Source organism: Monodelphis domestica, chromosome 4 (assembly GCF_027887165.1).
Source record: "Monodelphis domestica isolate mMonDom1 chromosome 4, mMonDom1.pri, whole genome shotgun sequence".
Lineage (NCBI taxonomy): Eukaryota > Metazoa > Chordata > Mammalia > Didelphimorphia > Didelphidae > Monodelphis > Monodelphis domestica.
The window spans coordinates 306228145-306250506 of record NC_077230.1 but is presented as its reverse complement, the minus strand read 5'-3'; the positions used below and the strand labels follow the sequence as shown (position 1 = coordinate 306250506).

At 37.0% G+C, this 22362-nt stretch overlaps 1 protein-coding gene across 5 annotated transcripts in view; it reads left to right on the top strand.

Annotated features, from left to right (window-relative positions):
• The window catches only part of STARD13 (StAR related lipid transfer domain containing 13), a 799642-nt gene that overhangs the window by 416613 nt on the left and 360667 nt on the right, over positions 1–22362 (top strand). For all 5 annotated transcript variants that reach the window (XM_007495305.3, XM_056825164.1, XM_056825162.1 and 2 more), the window contains one exon: positions 17316–17351. In XM_007495305.3, coding sequence (XP_007495367.1) covers positions 17316–17351 — 36 coding nt within the window. The remainder of the gene's footprint in view (positions 1–17315; positions 17352–22362) is intronic.

The following is a 22362-nucleotide window of genomic DNA, read 5'->3' as shown; positions in this document are numbered from 1 at the left end:
GGACTCACAGAAAGGAGAGCCCAACTCCTTTGCCCATTGCTGCCTCCTTGTACCTATCCTTTTGTAGTCTTTTAGGCCAACTAGATATATAAAGTAATAGAGGGATTATTTAGTTGGGAAGGTTTGTTGAAACCTGAATTGTGCAATATTCATGCTACTCAGGCCAGGGACGGAATAGGAAATGATAGAGTAACTAGTCCCCTCCTTCCTTCACCCAGTTTACCTATGATCCTTCATTAAACCCTTCATAAAGCAGTAAGATTCTTGCCAAGCCTCTTGATATAGTTTTGAAAGGGTATATAATACAAGAACAACAGAGAGTCATCTGAGCCATCCCCCTCTGAGGCAAAGCCCCTACTGGGGTTTGCCTCTAGATCCTCTCTGTGGGAGAAAAGCTGAGGATATCCTTGGGTTTAGTTGGTAGGGGAAGCCTGACTTCAGTTCCCCTCCAACCATTCATTACTTCAGGGAACCTAGTGCTGCAAGTGACAACTTCCTCCCTCAGGGTAGAGAGAGGAGACCGGAAACTAGCTCCAGTCAGCTTTGGCTCTCTCTCATAGACTGATCCTGCTCCAGAAACTCTCTAAACTCCACTGATTCACCATCATAATCAGGGCAAAGAATCTTTATTTTTACTCAAGCCAAGGATTCAAATTCAAGTTTAATTCCATTTCTGTGTCCAGTATTGTCAACTATTTTTTCTCATTTCACTACAAAAACATTAGTTCCTTAAGGGCAAGGGACCATGTCTTATACACATTTCTTATTATTTTCTTTAGGATCTAGCATAGTGACACAAAATTAGTGCCTTACATCAATTAATATTGATTAATTAAATGATTGCAGTCATATAGAAGGAAAAGAACATCATTGAAATGATCATTAGAACACTAGGTAAATGACAACATTTTTTAAAAGCTACATAGTCCAAATTTGTTAGTCTAGTTATTTTTGAGAAAATTTTTTAATGAATTGATGTTCTATTATGCCAACATTTTAATTTTAATTATTGGAAATGATTAAATCATCAAAGATCAGGTAGTCAGGTAAAGTGGGGTTTACAACTCATTACATTTGAATAAGAACAGAGGTTTGTCACAGCCAAATAAATAATGGCTCTCATTTCTATAGAGTTTTAAGTTACAGAATGCTTTCCTCATAACCTCCCTATGTGGTGGTACAAAGCATTATTATCTCCCAGAAAAACTGAGGTTTACAGAGATTAAATAGCCACAGTCATGGAGTTGAGAAGTGAGCTTGGATTGGAATCCCGGGCCTCAGACTTCAGTTCAATGAAATTCTGTTAACCATAATGCCACACTGCCTTATTCTTTTCTGGGTTCCATGTATTACATGGTAATTGGGCTCTTAAAGGGATAAAGGTTGAGGAAGAAAGATGCGTACAATTAACTCTTTCTTGACAGGTGAGAGATCAGTTTAGGCATTTAGGCATGACACATTTTGGGCAGCTAGATTCCTTGGCCATAGCATTTCTGATATCTTAGAAAACAGGCACAAATAACCTACAGAAACATCATTTCAAATTGGTCTCCAGCTCTTCTCTTCCTTACAGGGCTATTGGGATTCTACAGCCTCCTCCATTTGCTTGTTGAAGGAATGAATGGTGCCTAGAACTCCAGTTGTCTCAATAGGATTTCTGGAACCCCAAAGGGTCTTTCTCTTCACTTCTAACCTGATCTGTTGCTCAGAGGTAAAATTAAGTTCAAATGAAGCCTCATGGGCAACCTTAAAGGAGAAAATAATTTCTCAAAGAAGTAGAATGCATAGTAGAGATGTGGCAGCCTGACTGCTTTGCCTCATTGAGTGCAAGGATATAAGACAGGCATGCAGAGGAGAAAGAAGGAGCATATCAGGTCATTTTCCGCACTAGCCAGCCAGAGCCACCTTTTTGCCCTCAGTCTGCCTCCCTGGGCTCTCTGACTACAAAGCCTGGATTCCCTGCCAAGTGCCCAGTCAGCCTAGTTGCTGCAGCATTGCGGTGATTGAGGGGGGATGGGGAAATGAAGATAGCTCAAAGATGGCATATTTACAGCTTTCCTAATGCACACTCTAAAGATGTCCTTAGCACTGGGAGAGCATTTGGAACTTGTCAAATTCAATACTTTCTTTCATTTTACAGATGACAAAATTAAGACCAAAATTAAGGAGTTAAGTGACCTGCCCAAGATCATACATCTAGTAAATGACTGAGCTAGTACTCGTTTACTCTCTCTGTAATGCCCCTCATACTCATGCCCATATTTTTTATTCATTTGAAGAGTATTTCCAGTTCTTTCTTAGAATTGATCATCTTCAATTCTGAAGGAATTAAGACAAAGAATACTATCCACTTCCATAGAAAGAACTGATGAAGTCTGAATGTAGATTGAAGCATACTATTTTTTCCTTTATTTTGTGTGGGATTTTTCTTTTTTGGTTTTTGATTTTATATGATATTCTCTCACAACATGACCAATATAGAAATGTTTTGCATGATCATACATGTATACCAAGATCAAATTGATTATCATCTCAGGAAGGGAGAGAAGAGGAGGGAGACAATTTGGTTCTTAAAATTTCAAAAAACATGTTAAAATTATTACTACATATAATTAGGAATACAAAGTATTTTTAAAGTAAAAAATTAATTAATCACCTTTATCCATATAAGTTCAATAGGTTATCAGAGTTATACTAAAAGATTTGGTAAAAGAAGCACAACTTGACTGGAAACTGGGAGTAGTCTGACATTTAATTTTTACTTGCTATGTCATTTACTCCATTTGCCAATAAAAGCTGATCAGTTTTTGACTGACCAAATGAATGAGACTTTCTATCCCCAGAAAGGCTATACAACAAAAGAAATAAGTATATATACTTCAAATGTAAATATTTAGTTTCTTTTTCTTAATTACTTAAGTATTTTAGACCAAGTGGTACAGTGGAAAGAACATTGCCTCTGGAGAATCTGGGTTCAAATCCCACTTCTGACACTAAATGTTTGTGTGACCTCAGACAAATGATTTAACTTTCCTGAGTCTTGATTTCCTCCTCTACAAAATGTTGCAATCAGAAATTACAGAAAAGAATCTATGGTCCCTTCAAATTCTAGTTCTATGATCCATGATCCATTGTATTGTATGAACCAGGAAAGTCCTTTCAGGCTGTCTGAATCCTACCTTCTTTTTGGACTAAGAGTTTTCAAATTCAGTTTCCTCTTTGGACCACAGAATGATCTTTCCTTTCTGCAAAGTCCTATTCCACTTAATAATCTATGCCCTACTATTTAGCACTGGATTTTTTTTTAGTGTTTCATTTGTTCTTTGTCTCATACGTTTCTTTGCTTTAATAATAATAACTAACTTCATATAATCCTTTAAAATTCACTGAAGTGCATAATCTTTATTTGTGCCTCCGCTGTAACTCCTGCAAACAATATTCTGCAGATATTGTTCTCTCTGTTTTATAGATGAGAAAGCTGAGGGTCAGAGTAATTAAAGGACTTTGCATGATTTTTTCCCCATTAGACTTAAACTCTTTGAGGGCAGGGATAATTTTTTTTGGCCTTTTCTTTGTAAACCCAAGACTTAGCCAAGTCTATGGCACAGAGTGGGTGATTAATACATGATCTTTGACATGCTTAGAATCACAAAGCTAGTAAGTGCTAAAGTCTTGCAAGATTTAAAATGAGACGTCTTGACTTCAAGGTCAGGAGTCTTTATACACTGCCAAAGCAGGTTGTGAGTTTTATAATGCCTACCTATCCCACAATGGTCATTATGCTTTGGATCACATAGTAGGTCCCCAATAAACACTTAGATTCATAAAACTTGGAGTAGGAAGAACCTTAGAAGTTAGCTGGGCTTATTTGTTGAATCTTTGATTAATTGAAGAATAGCACCAAATATTAACACCAATTCTCTTTTAAAGTTATATTTCTATTTGAGAGGCAAAATAGTATGCTGACTAAAGGGTCAATATTAGAATCAGGAAGACCTGTTCAAGTCCTACCTCTGAAATCTGTAGGCTACCTATGACTATAAGTTACAGATGAGTTGCTAATCTATATTGGTGGGGGGAAGTTCTACACCACAAATTTTCTTTACAGAAATACAGGTCTGAGCCAAAAACATTTATATACATCCCAGGCAGTCAGGACTATTATTGAATTTCCTGCTTCTTGTGGTCTTATGGTTTAAACAAATGTAATGACCAGTAGGCAAAGGACCTAAAATGAATTAGAGGAGATTTTAAAGGCATCAAGTTGTATGTAAATAATTTTTTAAATTTTTATTTATTTACTTACTGAGTCAATTTAGAACATTATTCCTTGGTTATAAGAATCATATTATTTCCCTCCCTCCCCTCCCCCAACCTTCCCATAGCTGACATGCAATTCCACTGGGTATCATATGTGTCCTTGATCAAAACCTATTTCCATGTTGTTGGTGTTTGCACTAGGATGTTCATGCAGAGTCTACATCCCCAACCATATCCCCTCGACCCATGTGATAAGCAGTTGTTTTTCTTCTATGTTTCTACTCCCACAGTTTTTCCTCTGAATGTGGCTAGTGTTCTTTCTCATAGATCTCTCCAAGTTGTTCAGAATCACTGCATTGCCACTAATGGAGAAGTCCATTACATTAGATTGTACCACAGTGTACAGTCTGTGTACCATGTTCTCCTGGATCTGCTCCTCTCACTCTGCATCAATTCCTGGAGGTTGTTCCAGTCCCCATGGAATTCCTCCACTTTATTATTCCTTTGAGCACAATAGCATTCCATCACAACATATACCACAATTTTTCAGCCATTCCCCAATTGAAGGGCATCCCCTCATTTTCCAATTTTTTGCCACCACAAAGAGTGCAGATATGAATATTTTTGTACATGTATTTTTCCCCACTTTGGGGTACAAGCCCAGCAGTGCTATGGCTGGATCAAAGGGCAGACAGTCTTTTAGCACCCTTTGGGCAGAGTTCCAAATTGCCCTCCAGAATGGTTGGATAAATTCACAGCTCCACCAGCAATGAATTAATATCCCAACTTTGTATGTAAATAATTTTGATAAAAAATGAAACTTTAGCTCACATCCATTACTTTAAGCTACTTGATGTCTCTTCAGTTCCTATATATATAAAAGTGTCTGGCCTGACTCTGTCCACTGAGTCACCTAGCTGCCCCTCAAAGGTGTTTTTAAAACCACTATCAAATGCAAGCATATAGTGTTGCCAACTAGCCAATGAGGCTCTGCAGCAAAAGGCTGACACAGAAGTAAGAAGGACATTTGAACCTGGTCTAAGGAAACTGAACACTTCCATTTCTATTTTTCTATAAAATCCAATGCAGTACAACCAGTTCCATCACCTCAACATATTTCTGTCTTGTCCCAGGATGCAGGGCAAATTTAAGAATTAATCATTGCCCACACTCTTGCATCAGATGTTATAGATTATTTACCCACTCCAAATCATTCCACTCAGGAACAGAAGCACTTCCACATGTGCCACGTGAGCACCATTTGGGGTACTCACATTTAGCAACCCTGACTTCCAATGGAGCTGCTGATTCATTGTAATCAAGACCCAGCTGGCAAAAAGGTGGCATACTGCTGCAGTGCAGCAAAATCTTGGAGTGACCTGAGCCCTTGAAGAATGTCTTGGGTAGTGTCTTAACATGATGGAAGATGTGAGACATCTCCAGGCACCACTGAAAGCAATATTTTTCTTTTTAGCCCTGTAAAGGGAAAAGAATGAAAGGTACTGCCACAATGAAGAATATCCCCAAGGAGCTTATACCAAGAGCCCAAGTCTTGCCCTTTCTCAAAGAAAGATTCCCTGCTCTAGACCAGCTCTAATGAGAGGTTCTTTTCTTGCCCCCCACTCCTTTACAAAAATTAATGTTCTGTTATTAAAAATGTTATACTGAAGGAATGTGCCTTGGCAGTGAGCCAGGGTCCCTAGATTTAAATCTAAAAAAGATCTTAGAGGTCATGCAGCCCAGACATTACAGGTTAAGTGACTTGCCCTGAAAATTATCAAGCAGGAAATAAATTGGAGAAATGTACTTAAGAGTGATTTGGTTTCACAGGAAAATAATAACTCATAAACACTTTAGTAATTACAAAGTTCCTTTCACAATAACTGATTAAATATTCTTAAATACTACTGCCCCAATTTGATGGATGAGAACATTGAGCCCTCATCAAAAAAATTATATGATTTGCCCAAGGTAACGCTCAAAATCTAGACTGGAATCCCAGCATAGTAGCTTCCACATCACACCATAATGCCAAATCAGCACAAATGCCACCAGGTATTAGAATATGAAGTGATTTTAGCCTTCTACTAGCAAATAAAGGCTTCAATTAGAGAGAGTAAAAAAATGGAAGAATAGAAGAGATGGAAATTTTCTCTCTCTACTGAGCTATTTATGCTCTTGAAATTTGAAGAATAGTGCTTATTTCCACTGAAAGGAAGAATTTCCACTGAAAAAAAAAGACTAGTCAGTCAACTAAAAGATTTTCTAATTTTACTGAAAAATCTATAGATGTATGTCTTATTTCAAGTATATGAGATTATAATAGTGGGCCTTGCTACACTGCTTTGTTTTAGAGGGTCAAAATATTTTGAATTGGAATTTATACCATGAAATAGATGAAAACACAAAGATTCTAGTTGTAAAAGTAGCTAAATAAGTATTCTGTACTATTCACTTCCAGAGAAAGAACTGATGATGTCTGAATGCAGATTGAAGCATAATTTTTCCATGTTATTTTTCTTGGGTTTTCTTTTTTTTTTTGCAACATGGAAATGTTTTTCATGATTTTACATGTATACTTGATTTTATATTTCTTGCCTTTGCAGTGGGTAAGGAAAGGGAGGGAAAGAATTTGGAACTAAAAAAAATTTTTTTTAATTAATACTAAAAAATAAATAATTAAAAATTAAGTGTTCTTTGAGGTAGTTTTACCTTTTATAATCTTCTTTGTAGACTTAGATTTTGCAAAAAGAGTCTAATATTGAAATAGAAGAAGGGAATTAATTGGTACAAGAAGAGACAGTGTAGGATAGTGGGAAAAACATAGCCCTTGGCTCTAACAGTCCTGGCGTGATTGACTTATGTCTCTGAACCTCACTGTCTTCATCTTTAAAATAGGGATTATAATATCTACACTACCTGCCTCAAAGGGTGGTCATGAGAAAAGTGCTTAGAAAGCACCAAATAAATTTAAGCTAATATTTGGATTATAATAAGCTTCAAGAAATTTTAGACAAAATGCTCTGGTGTGACCTAGGTTCTAATTAGAGGATGTTGCCTCAGTTCTATGCATTTCTGACACTAAGCAAAAGTCCACAGGGATTTCTTTTCCAGAGAATTGCTAGGCAAACCACTCACTGATTCCAGGAAAGGAAAAGCTCTGAGCATTTTATAGTCTCATTATGACCTTTCAGTACAGAGATAATTTAGAAAGAAAAATGAAACTATTTCGGGAACAGGGAAATTTCTCTCTTCTGTTAGTGCAAGCCAATGACACAGTAATTTTTCACAACAGAGAGCATTCTATCAGGACCAGGGAAATTCCCCATGAAAAGACTCTTTTTTTCCCCTGGAATAACCTTGCTCCCCAACTTGGATGATTGGAATCTTATTCAACAATTGGAGTCCAGCTCAATTGTCACTTCTTCTATGAAGGATGCTTGATGCCTACTATTGGTGATGAATATCCCAGCCTCTCTCTGGGGCCTTCTATGGCTCTTTGTTCTTCACCTCTATAATTTATAATGTAATATGATAGTCATTTATGATATTTATTATGTTTATGTATTATATTTATATATTATTTTATATTCAAATCATTTGTGCTTATATGCTATCTCCTGCCCCACTAGACTGTAAACTCCAAAAGGGCAGAGAATCAGCCTTGTCAAAATTTTGTGTCTCCTCCCAGTGCCTAGCTCAGGGCTCTACACATAGAAAGTAGCTAATAAATATTTGTTGGATGAATTAACCAATTGGTGAATGAATGAATGAATGAATGAGTGAGTGAATTAATGGCAAGAGGGAGTCTGGGAATTCTTTCATTCCAATATTAAATGAAGTGAAAGGAAGTTAGTTCCTTGTTATAAGAAGTTAATAGATTCTTAGTATGAGAAGTTAACCCTAAGTAGAGAAAGTCTAAAATATTAACCTTTTACTCTCCATGGGCATGATGCAATATTTATTAAAGTCTTTCAAGAAGTCATTCAGTTAAAAAATCATTTATGATGTGCCCGCCATGGTTGAGAACTGTTAGAGGTGCCAAGAATAAAAAATCAAATAAATAAAAAAAAAAACTTCCTCTCCTACCATTTATCATAAGAAGCCACTTTTATTCTGAGTTCATAATAAATACTTTGGAGAACAGTTTGTGTATATTTGATTTTTTCCTCAAAGGACTCTATTTTGCTCTAGAGCTCTTGGAATCAAGGTCTCCCCTATGGAAATGAAGAAGACTCTTCCTTGCCTTCCCCATGGTTACTTATGCCACCCAAAATGAGTGGTAGATATTTTGTTTAAAAATATATGTGCTTGTGTATATTTAAATTTGTAGTTTTAATATGTAAGGCATATTTTAACATATATGAGCATATTTGTCACATCTGTACATTGATTTAAGGTTTATAAAGTACTTAAGGCAGGTAGTATGAGTATTATTGACCCCATTTTACAGATAAAGAAAGAAGGCTCAGAAATATGGATCGATTTGAACCAAAGACTTTTGGTTAAGTGACAGAGCCAAGACTAGACTTAAGCCAATACTCCACAGGCAACCCTCTTCCCACTACCCATACCAATCTTCCCCGTATACACACATACCCCTCTGCCATCCAATAGCTGTCTAACCTTGTCATATTTTAACCATTCACTCAAGCTGCATACTTTTACAACAGAGGCAGGTATCGATTTTTATTAAGCTTGCATTAAGCACTTAGCAGAAGGCAGCAATAAATTAGTAACCACCTCAGTGCTTTCCAAGTATAGCGAAAGTGGAATGCAGCAGAGTTCTGAGATGCATACCAAATATGCCCTATTTTGAGGAAGTTACACAAAAAAAAAAGAAAGCTGGATAAAAGCAGGGAAGATAGGAGGGAGAGAGAAGCTGAAAAAGGAAGAAGGCAAATAATAATAGTAAGAGTTCACATTTTATGGCACTGTCAGATTTATAAAGTACTTATTGAGAGATTGGCAAAATGCAATTATTATTACCACTCATTTTACAGATGAGTAAATTGAGGCTTAGAACTGTGGTTTCAGTTAGTCAATCAAAGAGATGCTTATTGAATGACTCCTTTGTTCTAGGTACTAAGCTAAGTTTGTTGCAGACATAAATACAAAAGTCAGACAAGGAACTTACATTCTACCAGAGAGATACAAGCAATCCATAGGTTATGCAGGCTTTATGGTATGTCCCTAAAGTCTTTGAGCAGCTTGGCGCTCTTGACTGCACTCAGACTTTTGGAACACTCCATGTACAAAATAAAAACAAAGCATTTTGAGAGTGGGTTGAGGACAGCCAGCCAGAGGAATCAAGAAAAGCTTCTTGAGTTAGGTGGAATTGAATGGGAACTCCAAAGGGCTCCAAGAGATGAAGGTGAGGACAGAGAGTATTTTAGATGGCAGAGATGAGAAGGGAATAATATGTCATCAGCCTGGAAAAGATAGACTAGAGCCAGACTGTGATGGATTTTAAAAGCAAAGTAAAGGAATTTGTAGTTTATCTTAAAGGTGGTAGAGAACCATCATGTCTTCTTGAACAGGGCAGAGATGCCTTCAGACCTGTGTTCTAGGAATGCCGATTTAGTGATTGAGTGGAAGATGAATTGGATGAGAGAGATGAGATGACGGAGAGGGACCAACCAATAAGCTGCTATAGAATGGTCCAGACACATGGGGGTCCAAAGGAGGGTCGTTGTGGCCTGAGCAAAGACAAGGGGATAAATAAGAGATGCTGAGGGTGAAGAAGGGGCAGGACTTGGCAATGGATTAGGTATGGGAGGTGAGTGGATTGGAGATAGCTATTACTCCTCCTGGTATGCGAATGTGGGTGATTGATAGAATGGTGGTGCCTTGAAGGGTTCAAGTTCCAAGGAAGGATGACATGGGAGAAAGATGAGTAAATGTTGAGTTTTAAGTCTCTGTAAGATCTCTAGGAAGATATATCAGGCAAGAAGAAAGAAATGGGGGAATGGATGATGTTAAGATGATGTTTGAAGTATGAATCTTGGGGTTGGGGGCAATTCCTGAGAAATGGCCTCAATCTTTTCAGTCAAGTATGGAGCAAGATCCTCTGCTGAGAGAATGTGGATAAGAGGCGGTATAGGGGCAAGAGGGCAGAAGAGAAGGACTGGAATTGACAATGACAAAGCCAAATGGCCAGCAAAGTTGGAACTTGCTACATAGCAAAATATATGAATATGACAAACAAAAAAAAAATAAGCAAAATAAAGTCCAAGCAGCGTTTTTTAAAACTGTGGTGCCAAAGATCTAAATTTGTGCATAATGTGGAAAGAATTAGCAATCCCAGAGTTAATTCTAGCCTTGGTAAGGATGGAATTCCATTTTAGGATGGGATCAGTAAATAGAAATTGACTTGGTACTTTTTGTTTATGCTTTTACTTATTATTGTTTTACTTAGTGTTTAATCTATATTATAGTCATTTGTGTTCAAGCTTCATCTCCCCAGTTAAGACCTACAGTGCTTGAGGATAAGGATTGTGGCATTATTCCTCCTTGAGTCCCCAGCACCCGACATAACATCCTTCTCAGCTTTGGCAGCCAAGAAATGTTTGTTAATATGATTATAAATTATAAAATCTAACACAAATATTGACCAGTTCCTAAGCTTAGGTTCTACCAGAATAAAATAAAGGAGGTTTTACCTGAATGCAGTTTTCACATCTTCTTTATATTCCTATTATGCTTCCTAATTTTGCCCATCCCCACCCACTGCTCCCTGGCAGAGACCAAGATAACTGGAACACAGGAAATTGAAGGTAGAAGAGGACCTTCTCTGCACCTGTAGTGTCTCCAGCTAATTAAGGAAAAGTGTTGATAGCTCCCAACTCTAACCTCTTCTACACTATTGAAGGCATCATGGGAACTAGCGGAGGAAATAACAAAGAATCATTAAAGTTTTGTGATAAGGATACAGAAAACCGTCCAGAGGATATATTTAGTCTGTCAGCTCTTTAAATCACAAGGACAGCCTTCAGTCTTAAGAGAACTTTGATAGCAATACAGAAAGGCACATTTTCACACCTGAAATTGCTGTTTTTCAACTGTATTTTTCCATACTCACACTTAATGAATTCTTTTTAATCAGTTGTGTCCCTTCCATTTCTGGAACATGCATATACATGAGGGGTGGAGGGGAGAGACAGGCAGAGAAGGAAGGAGGGAGGGAGGGAGAAATGGGGAGAGAGAGGGAGAGAGAGAGAGAGAGAGAGAGAGAGAGAGAGAGAGAGAGAGAGAGAGAGAGAGAGAGAGAGAGAGAGAGAGAGAGAGAGATGTAAAGGGAGGGACAGAGAGAGAAGGGGGAAGGGGAGATAGAGAGAGGGAAGTAAGGAGAGATACAGAGAGACAGAGTTCTGAAACAAACTCATGAAGAACAATGGCATGGGGAAAATGGAGGGGAATCCCACTAAATATATGAAGGGAAGTTTTATTATTTATTTATTTTTTTAAATTTATTTATTTTTATTATTTATTTATTTATTTTATTATATTATATATATTATTATATTATGTATTATATAATAATATATATAATATATATTATTTATTATTTATTATTATTAGAATAACAATTCTAATCTCCATACCATGCAAAAAGCTAATCTGCTTGACTTTGGTAAAAAAACAACCATTTTTATTAGGACAGATCTCTGACACTTTCCAGGATAATAGAAAGACCTTGACACTATTTAGGGATGTAGAACTGGTTACCAGTGTGGTTTTGTGATAAAGGACCTGGATGAGGCCTCTGTACCAGAAATCTCTGTATTCTTATGTAAGAAAAGCAAATTTCAAGACCCATTCCTTTTAGGGAGGCCTCTGTTAACCCAGATTGGAAGGAAACATTTTCTAATATGGGACTTGTTTTGTTTTTGTCTGAAGCACCTGCATAGTGCTAGGCACAGAGATACAGCTTAACATAAGCCTGTCTTGATTGGGGTCTAGTGGTTTGTTCACTGGTTACTGATTTGATTTGGCTAAAAATGCCACAGAATGTCAGGCAAAGGCCCACATTTTGGGGCATTGTTCCTGAGATTAAGTAACCTTGAACCCCAAGTAATGGACTGTTGGAATAATCTTGAGAAATTATCTGGTCCAATCCTCCCACAGGCCTAAAGGGGTTAAAAGTTTATCCAAGGTCACAGAGATAACTTGTGAAAAATCCAATAAAATCTGTGTTTTCTGATTCCTAATCTAGTGTCTTCTTCAATAGACTAATGCTGTATAATAATACTCAGCATTGATAGAAGTACTCTAAGATATACAAAGAACCATACGTTAATATTATCTTATTTGATTCCCACAACATTTGATTCTCTAAGTGGTATGTGCTATTATTACCCCCATTTTACAGATGAGGAAACTGAGGCTGAGAAATATTACATGCCTTGCTCAGAGTCTAGTAAGTGATTAAAGTTGGATCTGAGTTCAAGTCTCCCTGATTCGAGGTCCAATGCTCTACCTACTGAATCACCAAACTGATATATCCTGGTCTTTCTTCATTTTAACAGCAGTTATTCTTTTAAAATGATTACCATATTTGGAAAAACTTACTAGGAAAGACTGACATCACTTACTTAGAAAAGCAAGTATGTAAAAAATATCAATGTATTTGAGTTAAAGTTGGTCTTGGAGCAACTCAATAATGAAATAAATTTATAGACCTTAGCTCACGGTTTTAACAGCTGTTGGGGCCTTAAACAATATTTTGCTTTTCTCCATTTTATTCTGAGCAAAGGCAGTCATTATTAGCTGATCCAGATTCTTTATGGAGGAGATCAAATTGAGTGTCTTACTTGTTCCATAGAGATCTGCACACTAGGGCCACATGAGGACAAAAAAATACTGACATAATTCTACTTGTTGCTATTGTCTAAAATAATCTTAGCAACAAAAAAGGATTGGAAGACAAATCTCCCAAGTTTTTGTCTATTGTTTATATGGAGCTTGCATAAAATATCAAGTGTGCTTATTATTTATCCATTCATCCATCGATCTATCCACCCATCGATCTAGTTTTTATTCATTCATTTCTCTTTCTTGCAACAAGGCAGTTCGGTGAAGAGGATGGTCAATTATTGGATAGGGAGAGAGAGAGAAAAAAGTACTAATCTTGTGATTTTTTTAATGAGGGAATCATTGGGTGAAGAAACTCTCTCCCAATGCAGGTCATCCCTGCAATCTGCAGTCTTAGAGAGTTACCTAGAGAGAACATTGAGAGGGTAAATAATTTGCCAACATACAGCCATTACAAGTTATATAACTAGACTTGAATCCATTACTTCTTAGCTTTGAGGGATTTTTAGTATTTTATAAATTTTCTAAATTCATCAAAGCCTAGGTATGGTCAAAATAGACATGGATAGATAGATAGATAGATAGATAGATAGATAGATAGATAGATAGATAGATAGATAAATAGATAGATAGATGGATAGATGGATAGATGGATAGATGATAGATGGATAGATGGATAGATGGATAGATGGATGGATGGATGGATGGATGGATGGATGGATAGATAGATAGATAGATAGATAGATAGATAGATAGATAGATACAGATACAAACACAGACACATATACAGATAAAGATATAGAAATAGATAAAGGTATCAATATAGACTTACACAAAGACATGTGAACAAATATAGATATGGACACAAATAGGGACAAATATAGATACAAACAGATAGAGACAGATAGACAGATAGATAGATAGATAGATAGATAGATAGATAGATAGATAGATAGATAGAAATGTTTATACTGATGTAGATATAGAAATCTAGACAGAGATGCAGATATAGAGATAGAAATGTAGAGATGTGTTAAGATTCCTCATTCAATAAACATTTATTAAACACCTACTATGTGTCAAGTATTTTCCTAAGCACTGAAATATAGATATATAGAAACTAATATAGATAAATGTGCAATTAGAATATCTTTTTAAACTCTGAATTAAATTGTAAAGGAGGGAGCTTGATACCATGGGGAAAAAAAATCTGGTTTGGGAATCAAAGGGCCTGGGTTCAAATCCCACCTTTGCCACTTACCACTTGTGTGACCTAGAGCAAGGTCACAACTTCCCTTGGCCTCATGTTCCTCATTTATGAAATGAAGGGATTGGACACCTCCTAATTTATAACCCATAAAATATTTCCCAACTGCATCCTGATCAGGATATACTGAACATATCCAGAATATAATCCTATCCCTCTGACTCATCTTCTCCTCTTGATTACCCTCATTTACCCCTTTTTTGCCCCAACCATTTTCAAGTGTTTTCATACCACATAGACATATATACATATCTATGCACACATACATATATAGCTATGTGCATAATTTAATCCAAATTTTTAAAAGATATTCCAAATGTACGTTTTGGCTACATTTGTATCTGAATCTGCATCTCTCTATCTATATATGAATAGATAACTATATTTTACCATCATAGCCTTCCTTCATATTCCTATTTATTTTATGCAATTAAAAATATTATTGTGAGAACAGGTTCATTGGCTTCATTAGACTGACAAAGGAGTCCATGAAACAAAACCAGGATCAGAATCCCTGTTAGTCCAATCCCCTCATTTATTTTTTTCATATAAGGAAACTGACTGCCCAGGAAGGAGAAGTCTGTCCTTTCTTGGGTCATCCAGTCAGAAAACTGTAGGGCTCTGACCCAGGGCTCCTCCACTATACCATGTTACAAACCAGTGTCTGGCCTTTCTTATGGTTCTCTTAGCAAGTGTTATAACTAATCAGCACAAGGAAAACAAGCAAGGTTCCAAAATGATCATTCTTGTTCTTAATAAATGATATATTTATCAATGATATGTTACTACTAATAACAAGAATGATAAATGACACCCTTTCTTAGGGGAGAGAGGGCTGGTCTTAGAGTCAGAAGACCCAAATTCAAATCCTGCCTCTGATACTTAACAGTTGTGATCACTTAAATTCTTAATGTCCTAGGCAAAGAGTTGGAGATCTTGTTGAGCCTGCACACAAGTGAATTTCCTATGTCACTAAAGTCACAGGCCCAGATGAAAAGCCAAAAGAAAATAATGAGAGCTAGTTGTTGTTTAGTTGTGTCCAGCTCTTTGTGTCCCCATTTGGGGTTTTCTTGGCAAAGATACTTGAAGTGATTTGTTATTCCTTCTCCAGCTATTTTATAAATGAGGAAATTGAGGTAAACAGGATTGAATAACTTGCCCAGGATCATACAGCTAGTGTTTGGGGTCAGATTTGAACTCACAAATTTGAGTTTTCCTGACTTCAGGCCTGGTACTGTCTACTGTGCCACTTGGATGCCCCTAAAGCAGAGAGAAAAGTCATAAGGATATAAACATTTCTAATAGCTCACTGAGGTTTCATGACAATGATCTTTAGGTCCCCTTTTCTTTGATTGAATTCATTCTTGGTCTGATCCAAAATTAGTCCTCCCCAAAGCCTGTGATCCTCTTTGGGATTAATTCCTGGAATTCATCTCTTCTACCTTCCCTTTGCAGAAGGGAGTAGAATTCAAATTTCCTCGATGTCTTCCTTCCACTCTAGCTTACAAGGAAGGTAGACTCTGAGCTGAACCCGTTACTGTAACTTGGACCTGGTGAGGCTCTATTAGCATTTGTTTGACTCTCAGAAGAATCTTCAGCTTGGCAGTTGCCCCTTTTTCTGGCAGGAGAGTCTTCTTAGATCAATTCCCATCTCTCTTCCCTCACCACTCCCACCAAATTTAGTCTGTCATTGCTCTGCAATCTTTTTTGGAATTAGAAGAAAAATGTTTGGATACTGTGGAAGCAGAGTAGTCTCATATTTGTGCTCCAAACCAGAAAGTGAATCTTTCCTGGTATTCTGATAATGGAAAAACCTCTATCCATAATGAACTACTTGCCGTTTCCCCAATATGCCCTACATTTCTCTATTCTTTTATTCAGGCTGCTTCTTCTCCTTGAAATGCTCTCACCCTAATTTCCCTTTAACAAAACCTTGCCTATCCTTCATGGCCCAATTCCTTATAATTACATTTTATTATGTTTCCCAGAGACATAGAAGCACCATTCAAGAAAAGCAGCACCCAGGGAGCTTGCTTTAAACTAGAGGGATATAATCCCACAGTGACAGACCATGCAGCAATTTGATCATGCATCCCTGTGCAAAAATGCTGCTTTCAGCAGTAAATGGCAATGCCCCCTGAGGGCAGGCTTCTCCCCAGTGACATTAATACTTGACATTCATGTAGTATTTTACCTAAATTATCTCATTTGAATTAAAAAAACTCTTTGAGGGAGGTAGCACAGATATTATCCCCATTTTAAGGTTGAGAAAAGGGAGGCTTCAGGAATTGCAATGAATTCTTCAGGATTCAATTAAAAAAGCATCCTTATACATATGTATTTCCTTTCCCTACATCAGATATAACCATCCTATTTTTTTTTCATTATCCCTCATCTATTTTCTTGTTCCATATTTATTTCCATATTTGTCTTATACTCTTATTAACTTATAGACTCTATAAGAGAAATGTGTCACATTTACTCTTGTTTCCCTAAGGATACTTACCCTAGTCCCCTGAGCACAGTGCATAATCAAATACTGAATAAATGAGTCAATGAATGAATGAATGAATAAAGGCTAAAAATCAACATTTTTTTGAGCTCCCAGAAGTCAAAGATCGTGTCATCTCTGTCCAATGTAATTCTTTGAAGAGGGTACCCAGGACACCCAGGACAGTTTTTATTCTTTTAATAACAGCAGCAACAATTGACATTTATATAAGCAATTGGAGGTTTACCTAGTGATTTCCTCATGACAAATCTGTGAAATCTGTAGTATGAATCTTACTCTACATGTTACAAAGGAATAAACTAAGGCACAGGGAGGTTATATGATTTAAACAGTCACAAAATTTTTTAGTGTCCAAGAAAGGGCTTGAATTCAAGTTCTTTGACACTAGGCTCAGGGCTCTTCCCACTGAGAAAATTCAATGACTGTGCTAGTATGATTGATTGTTGACTTTTCTATCTCCAGGGTGGCCCCAGGAGTGGCAGGAGAGCACCCTAGAAGGTAAGTGTCCTTCCTTCCTTCCGCATCCCCTCCCTCCCCTGGCACAGCTGGCACACTCTCCTCTCCCAGTTCCTCAACCGCCTCGGGTTAGGTGTAATGACAAATCAAATCCCTTGATGGAATCTTATGTAGATGTTACTATTTCGCAACATGTTCCCTTCCAACTCAATGCTCCTCACTTGGTGTTTTACTTGACCACATTTTTCTTGCTTGTTTGTGCTGACTTGTTCTTAGTCATGCCTTCGGGTGGCTCAGGGGGGCATATCTCGGGCTCTCTCTCTGGATCACTACCTAGAGTACCTCACCCGCCCACATTCTGCCTTACAGCCACAATACCCGCTGGACAAACACCAGGCCCTTCGGGTTGGGCTATTTGGTTTCTTTAATGAGGATCTTTTTTTTTTCCTATCAAATAACAGCTACAAATGTGACTGATGTCAAGCTCTTCTGTTGAGGGGGCACCTTTTTGGTGTTCTTTTTTCCAGTCCCGTACAGGGAAAGGGACTGTGTATTTGACAAAGATCTGAGGAGTCAGTTAAGTCTATTGTTTCACTTTGCCCCTGTTCAAGATTTCCATAGCCTTATTCTCTTCCTCTTAACACGAGATGCCTTAACTTGTACTCTCCTGCCTGTCATTATCTAACTCGGGAATCTCCTGGATGGTTTACTGGGTGATCAACAACTTTCTTCCATGGCTACTTATCAATAACACCCTCTTAGGCTTACTCAACTGACTGCTTTATTTAAAAAGCCTGAAGAGATACATGTGTTTGGAATGTTCTAATGATAAGCTAGGATCAATTAAGAGAGAGAGATTCTCATAGGAATTCACAATTCTGGAATAAAATTAAATGATTAAGGTATGTATTGATTTATTGAGTGTTTATTTTTCCTAACTCCAAAGAGATAACTAGAAGAGTAGGGAAGAGAGGTGGGAGTGACCTAAGAAATCTTTCCTGCCAAAAACAGGAGGAATTGCTAGTCTGAAGTTTTCTTTTGAGGTGTAAATAATTCCTGGCTGGGCCCCCTTAGGTCCAAGTAACAGCAAGCAAAATCTGGGGAAAGGAATTCAGTTCAGTTCATCAAACCCTTATTAAGCATCCTCTTTGTGTCAGGCACCTTGTTATAAAAGGAATTTGGTAAAACTTTGCTTATTTTGTCAAATAATTTATATTGTATTGGGATTAGTTGTTCTTTAAATGTTTGATAGAATGTACCTGGGAATCCATCTGGCCCTGGGAGATTTTTCTTAGGAAGTTCCTTGATGGTTTGTTCAATCTCTTTTTCTGAGATTGGGCACCTTGTTAGAGATTAGATATACTAATGCTAAAAATAACCATTTCTATCTCCAAGAAACTTACATTCTACCTGTAGTCAAGGGAGCCCTAGACATGGAGGGACACAATCTGAGTTAGAATCTGACTGATGCTTCTTAAGAGTTCAAATCTGGCCTCAAACATTGTGTGCCCCTGGACAAGTCATTGTGCTCTGTTTATCTCAGTTTCAGTTTCCTCATCTGGAAAATGAGCTAGAGAAGGAAATGGCAAGCCACTCCAGTCTCTTTGCCAAGAAACCCAAAATGGGGTCATAAAGAATTGGGCATGACTGAACAACAATTCTGGAATTAAATTAAGCTATTGAGGTGTGTACTGTTTTTTTCGATGTTTTTTCCCCCTAACTCCCAAGAGATAGCAATGCAAAGTAATGAATTACAGAGTAGAGGAGTAAAGAAGAGATAGGGGAATAACCCAAGAAATCTTTCCTGCCAGAAATAGGAGGAATTGATTACCAGTCTGAAGTTTTCTTCTGAGGTATAAATAATTTCTGCCTGGGCTTTATCAGATGCTTTATAAGCTAAATGTCCATATACAAGTCACTTAATTCCCTTATTCTCAATTTTATCATCCATAAAATGGGAACAAAAATACATTTCTTTCACAAGGTCATTGGGAGGAAATATCCTTAACCTGTTAAATTAATGAGTTATTATTATCCTTATGAAATGCTACTGTCAGTTGACAGAAAAATAAAGTATATTTAGAGCAAAGATTAGGAGTCAGTAATGTAATCTCTTCTTGTCCCTCTCATTTACTACTGATTTATGGAGTAAATGACCTTAGGAAAGTCACTTGAACTTTGGAAGAATTCCCCAAGGATAAGATGAGGATGGCATGTAACTAGGAGATCTTGAGAGGCCAAGATGAAAATATGATGTAAGAGTCTGATGTTTTTCACATACTTATGTGAAAAAGCAATTCATTTTCCAGCATACTGTTTTCTTTTTTAAAAGTTCTAAGAAGTCTCAAATTAAGAAGTATAAGAAGAAATTTCATTAATGATGTGCTCTAATATTATTAACAAGAGCCTGAGGTCTAAGATACATACCAAAAGGGACTGTTTTCAGAATTAGCAACTGGTTTGCCCACTGTTGCCAAATAAACCTTGTCCTCTGCCCAAATGATCCAATAACAGCTTAGTTTAGGGGTCCATATTCACCTATTCAAGAAACCAAACAGAAATAAAAATATTCTTATTATAAGAATTGAGATTTCCTTTCCTAAAATGTCCAACAGACAAGTAACCAAACCATGGAATAATTACCTGGGGGTACATTTATTTATTTATTGAGCAGTTCCTGTGACTCTTAATCTGTTACAGATCAGGGAGATTGAAGCAAATAGCACAGACCAAACACAATGAGGGAGAGGTGAAATTTTACATTGTACACAGTTTAAGTGCAGTCTAGCAGGACAGGGCTATAAACATTTCCAATACAAGTTTTCAAATGGTCCCCCTTAAAAAGACTGACCATTTCCTGGTCCTGTGGCTGACATCACTGCAATCACTATAAGCTCCTACTTTGTACAAGTGTCATATGAAGTGATTTCCAAAGCTGACATGCTCTCTGTCCTCCAAGAACTTATATTTTAATTTAATCATCATGATCAACGATCATCATGACACTGTAGAATCATAAAATATCTGAGTAGAGCTGGAAAGGAACTCCAAAAGGCCATCGATTCTAAAGCACATGCTTTACAATTGAGGAAATCATGGTGTAGAAAGGTTTTAGTGACTTTTCCAAGGTCATATAGGTTACAAGGTGTCAAAAGTAGGATTTGAAACAAGGTACTTTCTCCTGACTCTACTATGTAGGGAGACACAGACTACACAAAATGTTGATTTTTAATTTAATTTATATTTATTATCATTATATTATTTATTATTTTATTATTCTAATTTGCTACTCAGAACAATACAATGATCCAGGATAGTTCTGACAAAGATTGCTATCCACCTCCAGAGAAAGAATAGTTGGAGTAGGAATGAATTGATAATTAAATTTTAATTTAATGTAATAATATAATGAATTGTTTTAATTATTGTGTGTAGAGAGAAAGCAAGAGATTAATTTAACTTTATAACCATTGATTGAAGGCCTGGAATTGTGATAAGCCTCTACACATAAAAAGAATAAAATGGTCCCTGCCCTCAATGACCTTATATTCCATTAGAGGAAAAAATATGGAATTGATGATGAAAGTGATCTGGTTACACCTCTTAAAGGAGAGGCATTTGGAGAGAACCTTGAAAGAAAATAGAGATCCTAAGAGGTGGAGATGAGGAAGGAAGGCACTGAAATTATTGGGTACTTTTCTGATATAAAGGCAGATCAAAAAGATAGAAGGTCATATATATGGGGAACAAGACCAGTTCTGCTAGATTGTAGAGTGAACAAAGGATAGTAATATGCAATAAGGGCAGCCAAGTGGTACAGTGGATAGAGCATTGGGCCTGGAGTCAGGAAAATCTGAGTTTAAATCTGGCCTCAGACACCTACTAGCTGTGTGACCTTAGACAAGTCACTTTACCCTGTTTGTCTCAGTTTATTATCTATAAAATGAGCTGGAGAAGGAAGTATAAAACCATCCCAGTAATCTTTGCCAAGAAAAATTGGCATTATGAGTTCAAGGCAGATGGTGAAAACCTTCAAACATCAGAGGAATTGGTACTTCATCCTACAGAAAATAGGAAGCTACTAAAGCTCCTTGCATAGGGGAGTGAAAGGATCAGACTTGGGCCTTAGGAATATCCTTTTGACAGTTGTATAGAGAACAAAGTGGAAAGAGACAATGTCAGGAGACCAGTTAGGAATCTGTTAACATTGGCAGGCCAGAAGTCAACAAGGGCAAGAACCAAAATGGTTATAGTATGAACAGTGAGGAGACAGATGTTGTGGAGGTGGAATCAATAAGATTTTTTCCTAGAATTGAGGCTCTATAGAGAGAAACAAAATAAGGATGACTTTTGTGGTTGTAAATCAGAATAATACTGAGAATAGAATGGAAGAGAGGAAGAGAGGGAAGCAAAAGGCAAAAACTTGGATGAAGAAAAAAGAGAATCAACAAGCATTTTAATAATTATATTGATTTTTTAATTCATGGATAAATGTGTCTAAGAAACATATATTCAAATCATACTTCCTTCAATTTCTAACCAAAATATTTAAAATCTTCAGTTTGATAAAATGTAAAAATCACCCATCTGAAAGTCAGGAGATCCAAGTCCTGCCTTTGTTACCAACTAGTTGTATGACCTTGAGCAAATCCCTCAGTCTTTGTGCACCTGCACTCCCATATCTATCAAAGGAGAGGGTTACAAGAGATGGTCTCTAAAATCCTTCCCAGCTCTAAAAGGTTAATAGATTTCCAAAAGAAGAAAATGGAAACACTCTATTATTGGCACATTAGAGGAGCTACAAAGTTCAGCCCATGGAGATTATTTCTGAAGCTCTGCCAAGACAAGTCGATAATCATTATCTACTTTGGCCAATTTTGTGGAGATGAATATCATAGAAGAAAAAAAGAAATGAGCCCTTCAGAACTCTGATATCTTGATTAGTCAATAAAAGGACTTATTTCTCCTTCCAGTTTATAGTCAGAAAGAGAAAACATCCAATAGATGTGAAGATGTGGCTCCAGTGATGGTGTCAAAGAAGCACCTTTGGTTT